The 15,892-nt window shown below is 42.6% G+C and overlaps 1 protein-coding gene across 1 annotated transcript in view; it reads left to right on the top strand.

The window, feature by feature from the left end:
• ARMC2 (armadillo repeat containing 2) overlaps positions 1–15,892 on the top strand; it is an 84,782-nt gene that overhangs the window by 38,259 nt on the left and 30,631 nt on the right. Inside the window, exons 8-10 of the mRNA XM_079779669.1 lie at positions 4,537–4,639; positions 6,342–6,565; positions 15,680–15,825. Coding sequence (XP_079635795.1) covers positions 4,537–4,639; positions 6,342–6,565; positions 15,680–15,825 — 473 coding nt within the window. The remainder of the gene's footprint in view (positions 1–4,536; positions 4,640–6,341; positions 6,566–15,679; positions 15,826–15,892) is intronic.

Raw genomic sequence — 15,892 nt, 5'->3', positions numbered from 1 at the left:
GGACGGTGGCCGGGTTAGAAAATGGGACACTAGGCAAATACATTCAAGACCTTTGCTCAGATAACTTGACTGGAGATCAGTATCGACGTGCAGGCTGTGGTTTCTGCCCTGCAGCTTCTGTTTGGGCGCTCGACTTGCCACAGGATTTAATAAATAACTTAAGATAACTTGGGGCCTGGGCACAAGGGCCAGCCGCTTTGTGAGCCAGCGTGAAGCAGAGAAACAGCTGCATGCGGCCGTGGGAAGGTGGTCAGAGAAGGCTCCTGAGAGGTGTTAGAAGAAAAGGCCAGACACCAAATAAAAGCGTAAAAATTCTGTCTCCAACAAAAGGATATCATTGTCTGAGGGGACCCATTTGTTGTCATAGCCATAAACGGTTGGAACCAAAAGATAAGGCACAAGCATTATAGAATGTTCTGAGAGAGCCGCTAAAACAAACGAAGCTCTGTTTACCCAGTTGCATAAAAGTAGAAGCTGTTATGGTAACAGCCCATAAGGTTTACCATGTAAAACCGTAAGGCACACAGTGAGTGAGCACTGGCACGCTTACTGACAGCCGAGGAAGCGTGCTCACCGTTCCTCACTGGGATGTCGTTCATGCAGCAGAATATTCTGACCGGACGTCCAGCGCAGTTTTTTTTGGAGCAGCAGTTTTATTTAGCTGTCACCCCAAACTGTTCACCCTCCCTGTAAAAACTGTGATATGATATGTGACTCAGAAAGCAACACTTCTTTGAAGTAGTGATTTCGGTCGTGTTTGAATCCCCTTTCGTCGATGATCATTGATCCACCGCTTTAGTGGAACAAAAGGAGCATAAAGCACAGGGAGGACTCCGAAGTCAAACGTTGTTAGTGGAGGTGAAAGGACATCAGCGTGCTTGTCCAGCTCCCTTCCCGGCCCTGGATTTGGGTCACCGTCTGGCCCCGGAGAGCCCCGGTGTGAGGCTGGAGGGCGCTCCCGGTGTCTGCCTTTGGCTTTCCACCTAGATCCTAGACGTTTGTCCGTGCCACGCCAAAACATGAATAAGTCAAAGAGCAAGAGAGAGAAGGAAAATGCCATGAATCTGTGAACGCATTGCAGAGAAGGTGTTATTTTGGTGATTCAAGGTGCCATTCAAATTAATTATACACATGGCACAATGTAACTATTTCAGAGCAAAAAGCGAAGTGGTCTGCCGGGCAGTGAGCATGCCCTGAGTGAGACGTGTGTTTGGATGACGCCCTCTCTGTGACTGGCTGCCCCGCAGAACCCCGCAGGGCTCTCTGGGCTACGCTCCCGAGCGCAGAGGCGGGCAGGCCGTCCCCTCGATGAACTCTGAGCCCACGAGGTCAGGAAGGACCTCAAGGCCATCAGGCCCAACTTCCCCGCTGCCTCCTGAATCTCCTATCCTGTTCCAGGCGAGACGTTGTTTTGCTTAGGCCTCGGTGCTGGGGTTCTATGTAAATTTTAAAAAGACCACATAAAAAGCTGTTGAAAAGAATCAGCCTAAAACTAAAGATATATATAGGACTAAGAAGGTTTTAATAACTTGTTTTTGCCTATCTTTATTTTATCTATCAGGTTAATGCAACAATTGAGTCATTTTAAAGTATTTATAGTTAAAAAAAATTCAATGAGCATAGTGTTAGTTGTTCTGATTTCTTGCCTTCTTTGGTTAAGTGGGGGTTTGTCAGACCATTTTAATTTTAATCTTTGTGTTGAAAAATCTTAACAAAAATATATCAGTCTATATTAAGTTTTTTTTAGAGCATAAACATTATACAGTATGAATGTAATTCTGTTCAGCAGGAGGAAAAATCTAGCGCCCTATAAAGGGGGGGAAAAAACGGAAAAGAAATTCCAGTATGTCAACAGTGATTATATACAGTGGTAGTATTATGAGTGATTTTTAAACTTCCCTTTAATTTTCCAAATTTGCTTTAAATAGAAAAGACTACTATTTTTAACATAAGAAAAATATCCCATTAAAGGAACCAACTCCATGCCAGGGACTCTTGACACTGGAAATAGGAGGGAATAACATAGCCCCTGCCCTCCGGGCTGGCACTGCAGCGGGAGAGACAGACGGTAAACACACCAAGTGCCAGGGTGGGCCGATGGGCACTGTGGGAAGAAAATGAACCGGAGTTCAGGAAATGGACAGCGCTGGGGGGGGTGCTGTTTCATGTAAGGCAGTCTATATTCCTTGCATGTAATTTAATGTTTTATTATCTTTTCATGTCTCAAAGTCATAATTTTGCAGTTATCAAAAGAGAAGGTGTAGGAATGTGCTTTGAATATAAATTGACCTTGAAACTTGTGGGTTATTTGTTGTTTTCTTTCATGAAAACTCTGACACCGTTTTTTGTTTGCTTGTTTGTTTCACTTTGCCACTTTTCACTAAAATTACATGACGTGGGTGGCAGGGTGAGGTTAGTTGTATTCAAGAAGCTTTATTACATATACAACACATGCTACCTACCACCATAGAAAGAATAATAAATCATGATTTTGACCTCAAGAGTCTCACAATACAGTGGAACATTGTTGACGGATTAAAATATATTCCCAAATATTAAGGACATTATATTTCCTTTTAAAAGATATTTTAATGTTTTTATTAATTTTAGAGAGAGGGGAAGGGAGAAGGAGAGAGAGAAACATCAATCGGCTGCCTCCTGCACACACACCACACACACACACCCTGCCCCCCGACCCCCACCCCGGGGATCAAGCCGAAACCTGGGCACGTGCCCTGACCAGGAATCGTACAGGCAACCTCTGGGTGCACAGACCAATGCTCAACCGACACCGGCCGGGCTAGATTTCTGTTACAAGATCTGTCGGTAGTTTCTGAGGCTTCCTCAGCAGGGCTTCTCAGGCGGGAACGTGCACACGATCCCCTGGGCAGCTTGTTAAAGTGCAGGTTCTGATGCAGTCCTGCTGGGTGGGCCTGGGATTCTGCCTTTCTAATACACGACCAGGCGATGCCAGGATGAGTTGACATGACCTGTCTGAGGAGCAGACTCCTCAGTTGCAAAATGTGCAGCGTGGCTCTGAGATAGCAGGCCAAGGGCCCAGAGCAGGGAGCGGAAAGAGGGTAACGCGCCCTCCCTCCGCCCCTCCAGATGGGGCCGGCCGAATTCATCACAGTGTCTCCTATAGAGAACACCGCAGGGCCAGGGACACACTAGGAGCTCAATAATATTTGTGGGTCAGACACAGGACAGATCTAAAAATATGTATGGCAAATTCCATTACCTTTTAAAAAACTAACTGAAAACTCTTTAATACATGATATTTAAAGACAATTCAAAATATATTTTTGAAGAATAAAATAATAACCCATGTGCCATCCTTTTCACGCAGATGCATTTATTTGTTCAGATGACCCCATTCCTCCAAACATATTTTACAGTCTTGCAATGAGGGCACGCCATATTTCCATCTTATAGTAGCTTATACATGTCTTTCTTTTTAAACATAGTGTTCACAGTTATACTTTTTATGACTGCTTAATATGGCTAGCATTGATGTTCCACAATTTGTTAAATTTTTCCCTAATATTGGGATTTTTTAATATTAGACAGGAGTTTTCTTTTTAATTTCTACTATTTTAGGTAAACACACAGCTAATTTAGTTAATCCTCCTATACTGTGTTTTTAGAAAATGTATACTTCCTTATTGCCCCTATGTTGTTTGAAGACTTTTGTGTGATTTGGAAGGTAATTTTAAACTTTGAACCTCATGTGTCATTATCTCAAAGCATTCCAGAAATAGCTTTTAAAAATAAATACATATATTATCTAATGAGAGAATGACTTTTTAACTTTATTTTACACAAATGATAAAGAGAACCATACTTCCCCTTCTTTTCTTTCACCTCCACTGAGCTTTCTAAGGCACTTTAATCTGAAATCTGTGTCCATCTTTCTTTACTTTTGTGTTTTAAAGCATTTAGTCAACTTAATTAAATTTATCAACATCATGCCCCCTTTTTTCTTCATATATTCTTCAAAGAGTAACTAGTAATCTCACATATAAGCATGAGACCTTATGAAGTAAAAATAAATGCTTATTTATTAAAATGCACTTACTCTTAAATATCGTTCATATTAGATGGTTGGCAAATATGTGGCCAGAACTTTTTAAAGTTGATTTCTTTAGAACTTTACTTTGTTTTCAAAATACTTTTGCTGAGCCCTATCCGGTTTGACTCAGTGGATAGAGCGTCAGCCTGCAGACCAGAGGGTCCTGGGATTGATTCTGGTCAAAGCCGTGTACCTCAGTTACAGGCTCCTCTCCGGCCTGGGGCCCTGGTCAGGGCACTTGCAGGAGGCAACCAGTCAACATGTTTCTCACACATCGATATCTCTCTCTGTCTTTCCCTCTCTCTTCCACTCTTGCTAAAATCAATGGAAAAATCCTGGGGTGAGGATTAAAAAAACACACACAAAAAACTCTTGCTCAACTTTTAAAATTACATGTTTGTGTTAAAAAATGTATGATGTCTTTATTTCCATCCATAATAGAAACGTGTTCTCTTTCTCTGCAGCTTAAAGCGAGTAGAAAGAATCTTCTTAATGTCTGCAAACTTATATTTAAAATTAGCAGGAGTGAGAAGAATGATTCTCTGATTCAAAGTGACAGCATTCTGGGTGAGTATCACTCAGCGCTACCATTGACCAAACGTTGCACTTGAGAGCAAAGTCACAATTAGCGATAGCTAGAATATTTTATTCTCCAGTATTATTAGTAGAAGTTATGTGATACCTATTTTTACTCTGTTCTTCCCTATGTTTTCCACATTCCATTTAATATGTCCTTTGGAGCTTGGAAGGATTGCCTACTATTTTTTTTTAATGCTTGTGTGCCATTATGTGACTTTGCAAAATGTTCCCTATTTAAAAATTCATTTCCTGGTCTTGGATTTACTATTTTAAAAAACCCACCACATTTCATATAGTATTGATATAATTGACATTTCAGCCTTTTGATGTAGTAGAAATGATTAAAACTTGGAAGACATCTGTAACTGTTGTAGAAATTTGACATCAAAGTGTCTCAAATGTGTTTCAAATATGAAGATAGAGAATTTTACTACACTCTAGCTAATACAGTCTAATTCTTGACATGCCCTTAAATAATTAAGATGCTTTAATAGCTACCTAAACAGAAGTCTTTTATGAAATAGTATTGCTGATCTAAAAGAAGGCAGCATGGAAAATACTTTGAGTCCTCTTTTTCAAACATAGGATAAATGGTCTTCATCTATTTTTTATCCCAGCAAGCAGGAACAAGCCCAGTACTGGAAGAAGTGTCAGTGAATCAGCTCACTGAGAATTGTAGACTAAAAACAAAGAAAGATTCTGACAAATGATCACATTGATATTAATAAAATGAAATTGGCATGATTAGCCATATCAGGCTTGCTTAGATTACTCCTAAAATCTAGTAGTTGTATGTTTTCGGATGGATGTTCTTAAGTTGTCTTGGGAAAGGGTGGGTGTTATATTTGAAGCATTCCTTTCTATGTGATTGAGATTTTTTTTAAAGATCCTATCATGATTAATTTTCCATTCATACAACAACTGGTATATTTTAATTGGTTTGTTGAAATGTAACTCTTAAATTGCTTTCAGAATAAGTTAATAGCTCAAAATGTTTGTAACCAAAAACAAGGCTGGTGTTAGTAAGAGGCAAGGAATGGCATTCAAAGAACACTTTCTTATTTATATACTAGTGGCCCAGTGCACAGATTCGTGCACATTGAAAGGAAATTAATTAGAAGGTGGCAGGCGGGGTGGCACTGGGCAAGATGGCCAGACACGCCCTGTAGCCAACCTCCCGTGGTCCCTCCCTGGCCGGCCACACCTGGGGCAGTGCTGTGGCTCAAAGGGCATCTGCAGAGTGAGAGGGGTCCCTTTGGCAGGTGGGGTCCCTCAGTCTGGCCTACGGGGATTGGGTCGAAACCGGCTCTCCAACATTCCCCAAGGGGTCCCAGAGTGCAAGAGGGCACTCTACAAAGTTGCTGTCGCTTGGCAGCTCCTGCATTGAGCATCTGCCCTCTGGTGGTCAGTGCACATCATACCTACCGGCCAGTCAGATGGCCGGTCGGTCGGACAGTCACTTAGCCTTTTATATATATAGATTATAATCCCTTCCTTCTGTTTTTACTATTATGAAGATTTAGCTAAAAGTAGGCTTTCCTCTTTATACCTATCAATAACCCATAACAAGCATTCGACTGTAGGTTCTGACTAACATTCTACAAATTGTCTTTGATGTTCACAAACACTTTACTATGTCTCTCTCCAGCTGTTATAATCATACATTTGTAATAATCCATCTTTTTGACAGACTCATTATTGGAGGTCCTGAGAAGTGAAGACCTGCAAACTAACACTGAAGCTCTTTTATACTGTATGGGGGCTATCAAATTCATTTCTGGAAATCCAGGATTTCTTAATGAAATGATCAGCAAAGGTGCTGTGGAAATACTGATGAATTTGATAGAGCAAATAAATGAGAACGCCAATAAATGTGGTACCTGTTTGCCCAATTCAGGCCACTTGTTAGTCCAAGTAAGTATTTTACTTGAAAAGGTAAGATGTGTTAAATTAGTTTTCATGTTACCTAGTAACCGTTACCTGCCAGGTGAATGTGTTAACAGGTGGGCTGTTGCCTACAGCTAGGTGGGAGTGCCTGACCTTGAGGAGTGCCCCCCTCCTCCCTGTGTGTGCCCATTTCCAAGGCTTTTCATGGAGCAGCTGTCCACACAGCTTGCAGACAAATTTTCCACTACCCTGCAGAGAAAGGAGGCCTGAAACCATAAAAAAGCAGCGCCTCTCTGCAAAACAATTGCATGTTATAATCAGAATTATAGTTATACTAGGGGCTCAGTGCACAAATTCGTGCACCTAGAAAGGAACTGTGGGCCACGAGGCTGTGGTGGGCACAGGGGTGGGTCTTGGCCCATCCTCTGCGCCCCCAGTCCCCTCTCTGCTGGCAGCCCTGCACCCGCTGATGCCGCTTGCACCCGCTGACAGTGTGGAGCAATTGGGGCCAGTGCCAGCAGTGGGTGCGAGAAGCTGTTGCTGCCCTGATTGCCCCTCAGGGGCAGGGAAAGGTGGAGAAGCCCTCAGGGGTGATTGGGGCTGGCAGCCACCTCTCGCACCTGCTGACAGCAGCAAGCAATCGGGACTAGCGCTGGGCGCTGGCAGCGGGTGCTAGCGGTGGCTCTGGTGCTGGCTGCAGGTACGAGAGGTTGCTGCCAGCCCTGATCACCCCTTAGGAGCAGGGGGAGGTGGAGAAGCCCTGAGGGGCAATCGGGGCCAGCAGCCACTGCTCGCACCTGCTAATGGCATCAAGCGATTGGGGCCAATGCCAGGCGCTGGCAGCGGGTGCAAGCAGAAACTCCGGCAGTGGTTGCGAGCAAGGCTGGCGCTGGCAGGAGGTGTGAGTGCCAGGCAGGACTGCGGCACACATGAGCAAAGAATTATCAGGAACCACCAGAGGCTCACCCCAATGACAGTGACCGGTGCCCCGCCTTGGTCTGGTGCCCCCACTCACCTATTCACCATCCCACTGTGGCTGGTGTCCTCCATGTTCCGTGCGTGCCCCCTGGTGGTCAGCACACATCATAGTGACTGGTTGTTCAGTTGTTCCACCATTCGGTCTATTTGCATATTAAGGTTTTATATATATAGATGAAGATTATTCATGATGACGGGTAGTAAATGTCATGAATATTATATCTACAATAAAAACACTCAGAAAGTTAATGATATTGAGTGGACAGTCTTTGAGGGGGTGTGTAGATGACATGTAGGCCTGAGACTATAGGAATGAATGTAACAAAACTGTATACATTTAATATGACCAGGGCAGGAAGGAAAAATGTATTCTGTGTTAGAGTTTTATTACTTCTTTTGTGGCAGATTAAATTTCATAGTTAAATTATTTTCATTGGAGCTACTTCAGCTCCCATATTCTTTTTTAGATGCGATTTTACTCCTTAATAGCATTTGTATGTCAGATAATAGCATCTTCGATGTAATAATTCATGGGATTTGAAATGTGCTTGTCAATTAATGAGGATTGATTAAGCACTCAGAGCACTTGAAGCCTTTGGGAAAGTGTGTTAAAAATTAGATTTAGGCCCTGGTATAAAGATGCTCAAAGTGTTTATGATGATTATTAATTTTGGATTTGTGGTCTGCCTCCATTTTGAAAAAGATTGTGAAAACCTCTTTTAGTCATGACTCATTCAAAATTCTACTGCATGTGCCATCTTTGGGCTAAGATGACTTAAGAAAATGATTTTCATGCTGCCAGTGTCATTGACTTATTCAAACTTTCCCTCAATAAATGGTTATTTTGGATATATATATATATATATATATATATATATATATATATATATATTTGTTAAAATACAAAAAAAGCATAAGGAAGAGTGTAAAAATAAAACAGCGTTATCCCTGAGATAACATACCTCTAACATTTTAGTAACCACTCTTCTAAGCATTTTTATGCATATATATGCTTACATATGTATAATTCTTGCTTTTTATCATGGACCAGGTTCTTTTTAATAGTTGTTTTTGCTTGTTTTCCATCATTATTTTCTCTCCCTGTTTCTCCTTCTGGTCCACCCAGTTAGCCAACTCTGTTCACACTGATGTGCTCAGCAGCTTTTAATACACTCGTAGGTTTTCAAAAAGAATGTAGACACGCACTTACTTCTCTTTTCTCATTTGGCAATAGTAAACCCCTTGAGTCAGCTCTATAGACTTATTTTATTCTATTTAATGGCAGCATAATATTCTGTCAATACCTCAAATAATCAACCATTCTCCGATTGAGATGTTCACTCTGTTTTTAGTTTTTATGCAATAGCTTCTGGAATTTTTATCTAGTTTTTTTTTTTTTAAAAAAGAACTCTTTCAACCATATAAATTATGAGTATACATACATAAGCTGGAAAGTGTGTTAACTCTTGTTCTCTGGCTTAACCTGCCTATGCGTAGACTGCCTCTTCAGATCATGGAATCAGGACCAAGGCAGTAACTTCTACTTGATGGAACCTTGCTCTGGCTTCTGGAGGAAATAAACAGCTTACCTATAAAATGGAAGCAAATATTCCCATGATTATATTTCTTAAATTGGCACAGATAATTTTATTAGAGATTGGATGATTAGACAGAGAACATATCTTTAAAGCATCTCTTTGGAAGACTTTGCTTGGCTAGGAAGCAGCAGAGGAGGCCGTGTCTTTTCTAATTGCTTTCACTGAGGGCTGTCCTTTATTACAATACAGTGAAATGCTCAGTTCTGCTATTTGATGAGTTTTAACAAAAGCATCCAGCCATGTAATCCACATCCGAATCAAGATGTGGATTTCTCAGGAATTCCCTCCCACCTCTTGCCAGCTAATTCCTACTTTCCTACCCACCCCCAGCAAAGGGAACCATTTTTCTGATCTCTTTCGTCATTGGTAAGCTCTGCTGTTCTGGAATTTAATATAAGCGGAATGCATAGTGTTTATTCTTTGGGTCTGCCTTTTTAAGTTTTTATTTTGAACTAAGTATAGATTCACAAGATGTTGAAAAAATAGCAGAGAGGTCCTGTGTACCCATCGCCCAGCTTCTCCCAATGGTGACATCTTACATTACTAAAGCAAGAAAATTGATAAGAGTGCAACACAGTTAACTAGAGTACTACGTGTGGCGTATTTTGCTTATTAGCATATTATTTTTGAGATTAGATGAAACTTTTTTAAAAATATCCTCACTCAATATTTTTTCCATTGATTTTTAGAGACAGTGGAGGGGAGGGAGGGAAGGAGAGAGAGAGATATTCCAGATGATTGAGAAAATAAAATGCTTTTAGAGACAGCCAAATGGAGAGAGAGAGAGAGAGAGAGAGAGAGAGAGAGAGAGAGAGAGAGAGAGAGAGAGAGAGAGAGAGAGAGAGAGAGAGAGAGAGAGAGAGAGAGAGAAACATCAATTAGTTGCCTCTCGCACAGCGCCTGACCAAGGCTGGGAAGCCACCCCACAACCCAGGTACTTGCCCTTGACCAGGAATCAAACCTGAGACCCTTCGGTGTGCAGGCTGATGCTCTAACCTCTGAGAAACACTGGCCAGGGCAAAACGGCGTGTGTGTTTTTGTCATAATCTTTGGTGTTGGTTATTAGGCTTGCTAATTTCTTCATGATGCATTTGTTAGTGGGAAGGGGGCAGCTATTTTCTACTTATGACGTTTCCTGTATTTCTGTGAAGGATACCCAGTAGTGTATAACTAACCAGCCACTCGCCCATGAGAGACTAGACAGGCAGAGCCTAGCTCTTCCCTTCCTTGGGAAGGAGCTACATATAGGCAACTCATTTTACCTGGGACTCTCCAGACACAACACGTCTGAAGATTTGGGGAGACTCAGAGGCCCTAAACATATAATGTCTGTGGTTTTGAACTTGGAAATAAGAGAAAAGCTAAGGCAAATGGGAAAGGGGAGAAAGTGATCACCATGGTTGAAGGATTATGGCTTAAGCTGAGGCAGGCATGCTTTCTAACCCTGAACCCCCAATTAGACTTGCCCACCGAGTCCCAGGCTGCCGCCGCCCCTGGAGGAGCAGGGGACACCTGTGCTCACCAACAGGAAGTGAGAGGTGGAGAGGGGCCAGAAGTGTTACACCAAAGGAAGTCTCCTCACAAGAAAGGCAGATCAAAAGCAAGAAATAAGTATTCCCACCCCTGCTATTTCTGGGGAGAGCCAGTTGCTTTCAACTGCTGTCCCATCGGCTTCAGCCTCATCCCTTGGTTGTATTTGTGTGGCAGTAAAGAAACGTCCCTAACTTTAACATGAAATTGTGAAAATCGGTGTTATCCCTGGTAGTTCTTAGTGCACTGCCTTTCCACACTCACTTCCCTTACTACACTGCATTGGCATTGTGCATCGTTTATATGTCAATCAAAATGTCAGCTATAGTGATACATACAATGGCCCCGACTAGAAGAAGCAGCCACCTGCTCATTTTACCAAGGTAACTGACGTAGGGGCAATGAATGGATATCTAATAAACCCAGGCACATGTTAAATAGAGTCTCAAAGTAGGACACTGAGGGTTTGAGGAGGACAGAACCAGTTCCTGCTGACGTAGAACACCCACGGAGGAATGTGCCCAACAGGCTCCATAGCCAGGCAGCAGGCATTATCAAGGATTCTGAGTTCATATTACTGTCAGATGCATGTGTCTTAACTCCAGTGAAATGCTGAGGAGTTTTTGGTGCTTGTGGTTTCATGTATATAGCAGCATCTTGTCATTGGTTTCTTTCGCCTTAGCCAGGACTGAACTCATCATATATGAGACAATATGAAACTTCTTGGGTTACCACAGAGGCTCTGATTTGGGCATGTATGTGGTCTCAGTTGGGCACAAGTCCAAAAACTGAATGTGCTTTTATTAATAGAGGGAGATGGTTTTGCTGAGGTTGGAAAATGGTGTGGCTTTGGTCTTAAATCACTTGACACTGTTCGTGGTCTCTGGCTGTCCTGTTTATTCTGTCACTTCATCAGCGGGGAAGTGAACCATTTTGCAGTTGGCAGCTGAGATAAAGCTCGAGGGATTTTTGGTTATGGATATTGCAGATGACTGAGAAAATAAAACGCTTTCAGAGACAGCCAAATGGAGTGAGGGAGACAACAGACGAGGAGTCAGAGCCTGAGATGCCCACCTACCTAGTCACTGGTGAACATTCTGGGCTTCGGTTTCCTCATCTGAAAAGTGAGGCTCATACTACCTTTCTGCTGGCCTCCTGGGGTTGGTTTAGGGAGCAAATGAGATCAAGCACATGAGCTAGCTTTATAAACCATGAAGTAGCTGCTCAAATCCTTTTCATAATAGCATTCAAAGTGTAAAAAGAAATAAAACTGAATCTTGATGTTAATTTTGGTAGAGGAAGAAAAATACCTTTCAAACTATTAATGGTACAGTTTTCAATTGCATCATGTTCCAACGATTTCTTTGAAAGCTGTTTTTTTTTAAATCGGGAAAATATTTCTTCAGCCAACAATGGCATGATTGATAGTAAAGTTCCCGGGCTAGCCACAAAGCCTTTTGAACTTCTGATGCACCAAAACAGGAGTTCTGTGGTGGCCTGTGATCTGGCTCCTCTGATCTGGGGCAGCTCTGATGGCTGAATGCCTCCTGGGGAAGAATCTGGTGAGTTCCCTAGGGCCTGGGGACGCTGACGGGTGAATGGTTCAAAGGGAGGAGAGAGGGTCATCTACTGAGAAATGAGCAGTATAGAGAAGCTCAGGTGGGCCACCAAGCCTTCCCTACTTGTGTCCACCCCAGCATGTAGAGAATGCTGGGAACTGGGCCACATCTGCTGGGCCTATGTTGTCATTCGTAAGTCTACTGATCTAAATTGGGGGGTGGGGGGAGGGAGGCCCTTCATTTTTTAAGATTTCTTGTGTTTACTAAGGTTTTTCAATTAATCATTGCAAACATAATTTGAAATTGAGAATAAAGTACCTATAATCTCTTTGGGAAAAAAAATAGATTTGCCTTCTAGTTTTGTTGTGTTAAAATGCTTGTTTGAGCCTCTATAAATCATCTAATCATGTCTTAATATAATTTTTCTTTTTAAAATGGGGCTCCCCGTGTTGACTGCGTAGTGAGAACTTTGAGGCTCAACTAATTCAATGTGAGATAGGATAGCTTTGCCAAGCTCACCAGGCATTTTACCTGGACATTCTGATTTATTTATTTATTTATTTTGAGGAGGGCAGGGAGTGGGGAGGGATGCTAGAACCACTTATGTCCAGGAATCTGGGGAAATACAGAGAGAAGTAACTGCCTCAGAAAAAAAGCGAGCACCATGAAGTTGTAGAGAGTAGCTCAGTCATTTTCCAGCAGTAGATTAGTAACCAGAATTACACTGGAATGTTTTTTCCTTGATACATACCAAAAATGTAGGTCCCCTTTTGTCCCAGACATCAACTAATAACTTCTACTAAAGAAGAACACTTAACATTTTATTAATCCTCTGTGTGGATTGTCAATTCCACATTCTTCTCCTTTTTCTTCTGCCCACTGGTTGCCTTCTGACTCAGTATAGCTGTCCCAAGGGGCTGCTCATTAAGACATGGGAAAAATAAGAATTGAAACTCATGTGTTTCTGTTTGCTGCATCTTGATGAGTAGCTAAGAGGTTGGGAATTGCTCCAGTTAGGAAGCTAACCAAATCTATGTAGGCATATAACTTTTCTTTCTTTCTTTTTTTTTAAAAAGTATTTGAGATGGCTTAAAAAGTTTATATACAATAAAATAGGCAAGTGCATAACCAAGTAGAGTCCGGAACATTATGGATTAGAATAAAAAGTTAAGAAAGAAGCGGATACATTTTTTTTAAGCATAAGGCTTGGACTCTGGTGAACTTCTGCAGGCCCAGTGGGTGGGCTTTCCTGGGGGCTGGAAGCAAAGACTGCCACAGAGAACACGGCTCATTAATGATTTCCGCAAATTTATCTCTGTTAAAAGTTGGACCGAGGTTGAGCGTTAAGTGGGTTGACTTGGAATTCGCCTCTACTGTTACCACAGTATTTAGCTAGCCTCTCCTCCCACAGATCTTTTTACATTTTTCCCAGAAAAGGCCACTTGACTGGGCTCAGCATTCACCCCATACCCACACCCGCAGTGAGACTGGTGGCTCACAGCCAGCCTCTCAAAATGGGGGACCTTCAGGGCTGCATCTGCCTGGTGACCTCCTCCTGACCCTCCTCCCCCAGGGTGCAGACTCTGGTTTGCCACCAGGCCTCTGCTAATCCAGGCACTCTCTTGCCAGAGGCTCCTTAAAGGAGAAATGCCTCCCTTTTTGTCTCCCTGTCCCTTCCCCACTTTCTGTCTTTATCCCCTTCTCCTCTTTCTCCCTCCCTCCCCCCCCCCCACTTTCTATCTTTATCCCCTTCTCCTCTTTCTCCCTCCCTCCCCCCCCCCCACTTTCTGTCTTTATCCCTTCTCCTCTTTCTTCCCTTTCTCCTTTTGTGTTTCATCTAGGCAGCTTTTCATGGGCATATGTGTTGTCCTCTGAGTAGAAAGAGGAACAAGAAATGGTTTGTACCCTAGAGGAGCTCATCATGGGAGAGAAGGTGCATGGAACAAGTAGCTATGTTTCTGTGATAGGTGAGATGTGGGCGTGAACAGGATGGTTTGTTAACCTGGAAGAGGAAGTGATCAACCACTGATACATCTTCATGGGGAAGTGAGCTTGAGGTTGGTCCAGAAAATGAGCTGGAGGTGAGCAGATTGGAGAAAGGGCTCGGAGTGTGATGGAGGAAGACATTCTGGGCAGAGGCTTGGAACTGTGACGTGACGAGGGCATTGTGTATGATGCAGTCCAAATGGTGGGGAGGAGGAGATGGACCTGGAAAGGTGAACTGCAGAGAGTGAAGCGCCTTCAGGATGTGGACTTTGCCCAATAGACCACCAGAAGTCAGAGGAGGTCTTTGAACAGGGAAGAGTGGCTCTTGAGATGCTCCCTCTGGGAGACGCTGTGGGGAGATGAACCTGACAAGGCAGAGATGGGAAGGCGCCTGATCAGTGAGCTGTAGAGTTTGGGACAGAGCTGAAGAGGCTCAAACTGAACCAGCAACCTGGTGATGGAGAGAAGAGGTAGACCAGATGACTATTTGGGTGTGACAAGGAAAAGAGGAGTGCCTTTGTCCTATAACTAGGAGGAGATTTGGGACTTGTATCTCCATCAAGGCTACCTTGTTGGAGACCAGTGATCTGAGACCAGTGATCTCTCTTCTGCATTTTGGATGTGAAGTCCCACAACAAAGGTAGGGATGAAACCCAGGATTCTTCAGCTGTTGTTAGGTAATGGGCACCTGCAACGCCATTCCCACATCTCATCTCATTGAATCCTCACAACTCCATGGCAATTATTACCACCCCCACTTTACCAATGAGAAAAAATGTGCTCTGGGGGGTTAACTAACTAACCCAAGCTAGTGAGTGGTGGGGCTGGGACTTGGCCAGGCCATCCAGCTCCTGATCTGACTCTCTTAACCAGTAACCTGACTGTACTATAGTATAAGGACAAATCACAGTGCATATTAAGAGTATTAGATAACAACTATGTTAGTTTTATGGATTTACTAAGTTGTTCTCTTCTCTATTTTTAGACAGAGGCTAAAGTAGATAGCTCTCCTGAACATTTTTTATAAAAATGAGACAAATTTTCAAAAAATCAATACTTGCCTCTTAGAAGAGAATGAATGAAACTAGCGGTCTTAAATATTCTTTGGCCACAGCATTCCTTGGTGCTACTTATAAGACTATGGGATGAGATGTTTCTTATTGGTAGAACTGATGTGGCATGTTGCAGAGTCACTAAAGATCTTATTTTTGTTGACAAACTCAGATGATGATTTCTGTAACCCTGGGACTTTGGTATACTAATTGATCATTAACATGGATATTTCATTCTTTACCTTTGAACCAATGCCGGCTTTCTTTGTATTCATTTCTTGGTTTTCTTTTAATTCTATTTGTGCCTAGGCCCACATTCTCTAGTGGGAGATGCATAACAAATGTAACGAAACTTATGTGATGAATTGTGCTATGCTGATTAGTGTTGCTATGTTTTCCAGTTTTTTTAAAAAAGGCACAAACATGCTTTTATCCTAGATGACTGCTACTTTGAGAAACTTGGTTGATTCACCCCTAGCAAGAAGTAAATTGCTGAGCATCGGTGCCCTAGCCCAGCTCTGCACGGTGATGGGACAGTACACGAGTGACAAGGATGTCTGCACCAATATTGCCAGAATATTCAGGTAGGTAGACTGTGCAACAAGGTAGCCTTACAAAAATGCCAATGCTTGGATTTCAGGTTATCCTTAA

The sequence above is a fragment of the Cnephaeus nilssonii genome (assembly GCF_951640355.1).
Source record: "Cnephaeus nilssonii genome assembly, chromosome: 9".
NCBI classification, from domain to species: domain Eukaryota; kingdom Metazoa; phylum Chordata; class Mammalia; order Chiroptera; family Vespertilionidae; genus Cnephaeus; species Cnephaeus nilssonii.
This window is presented reverse-complemented; position numbering and strand designations above follow the sequence as displayed.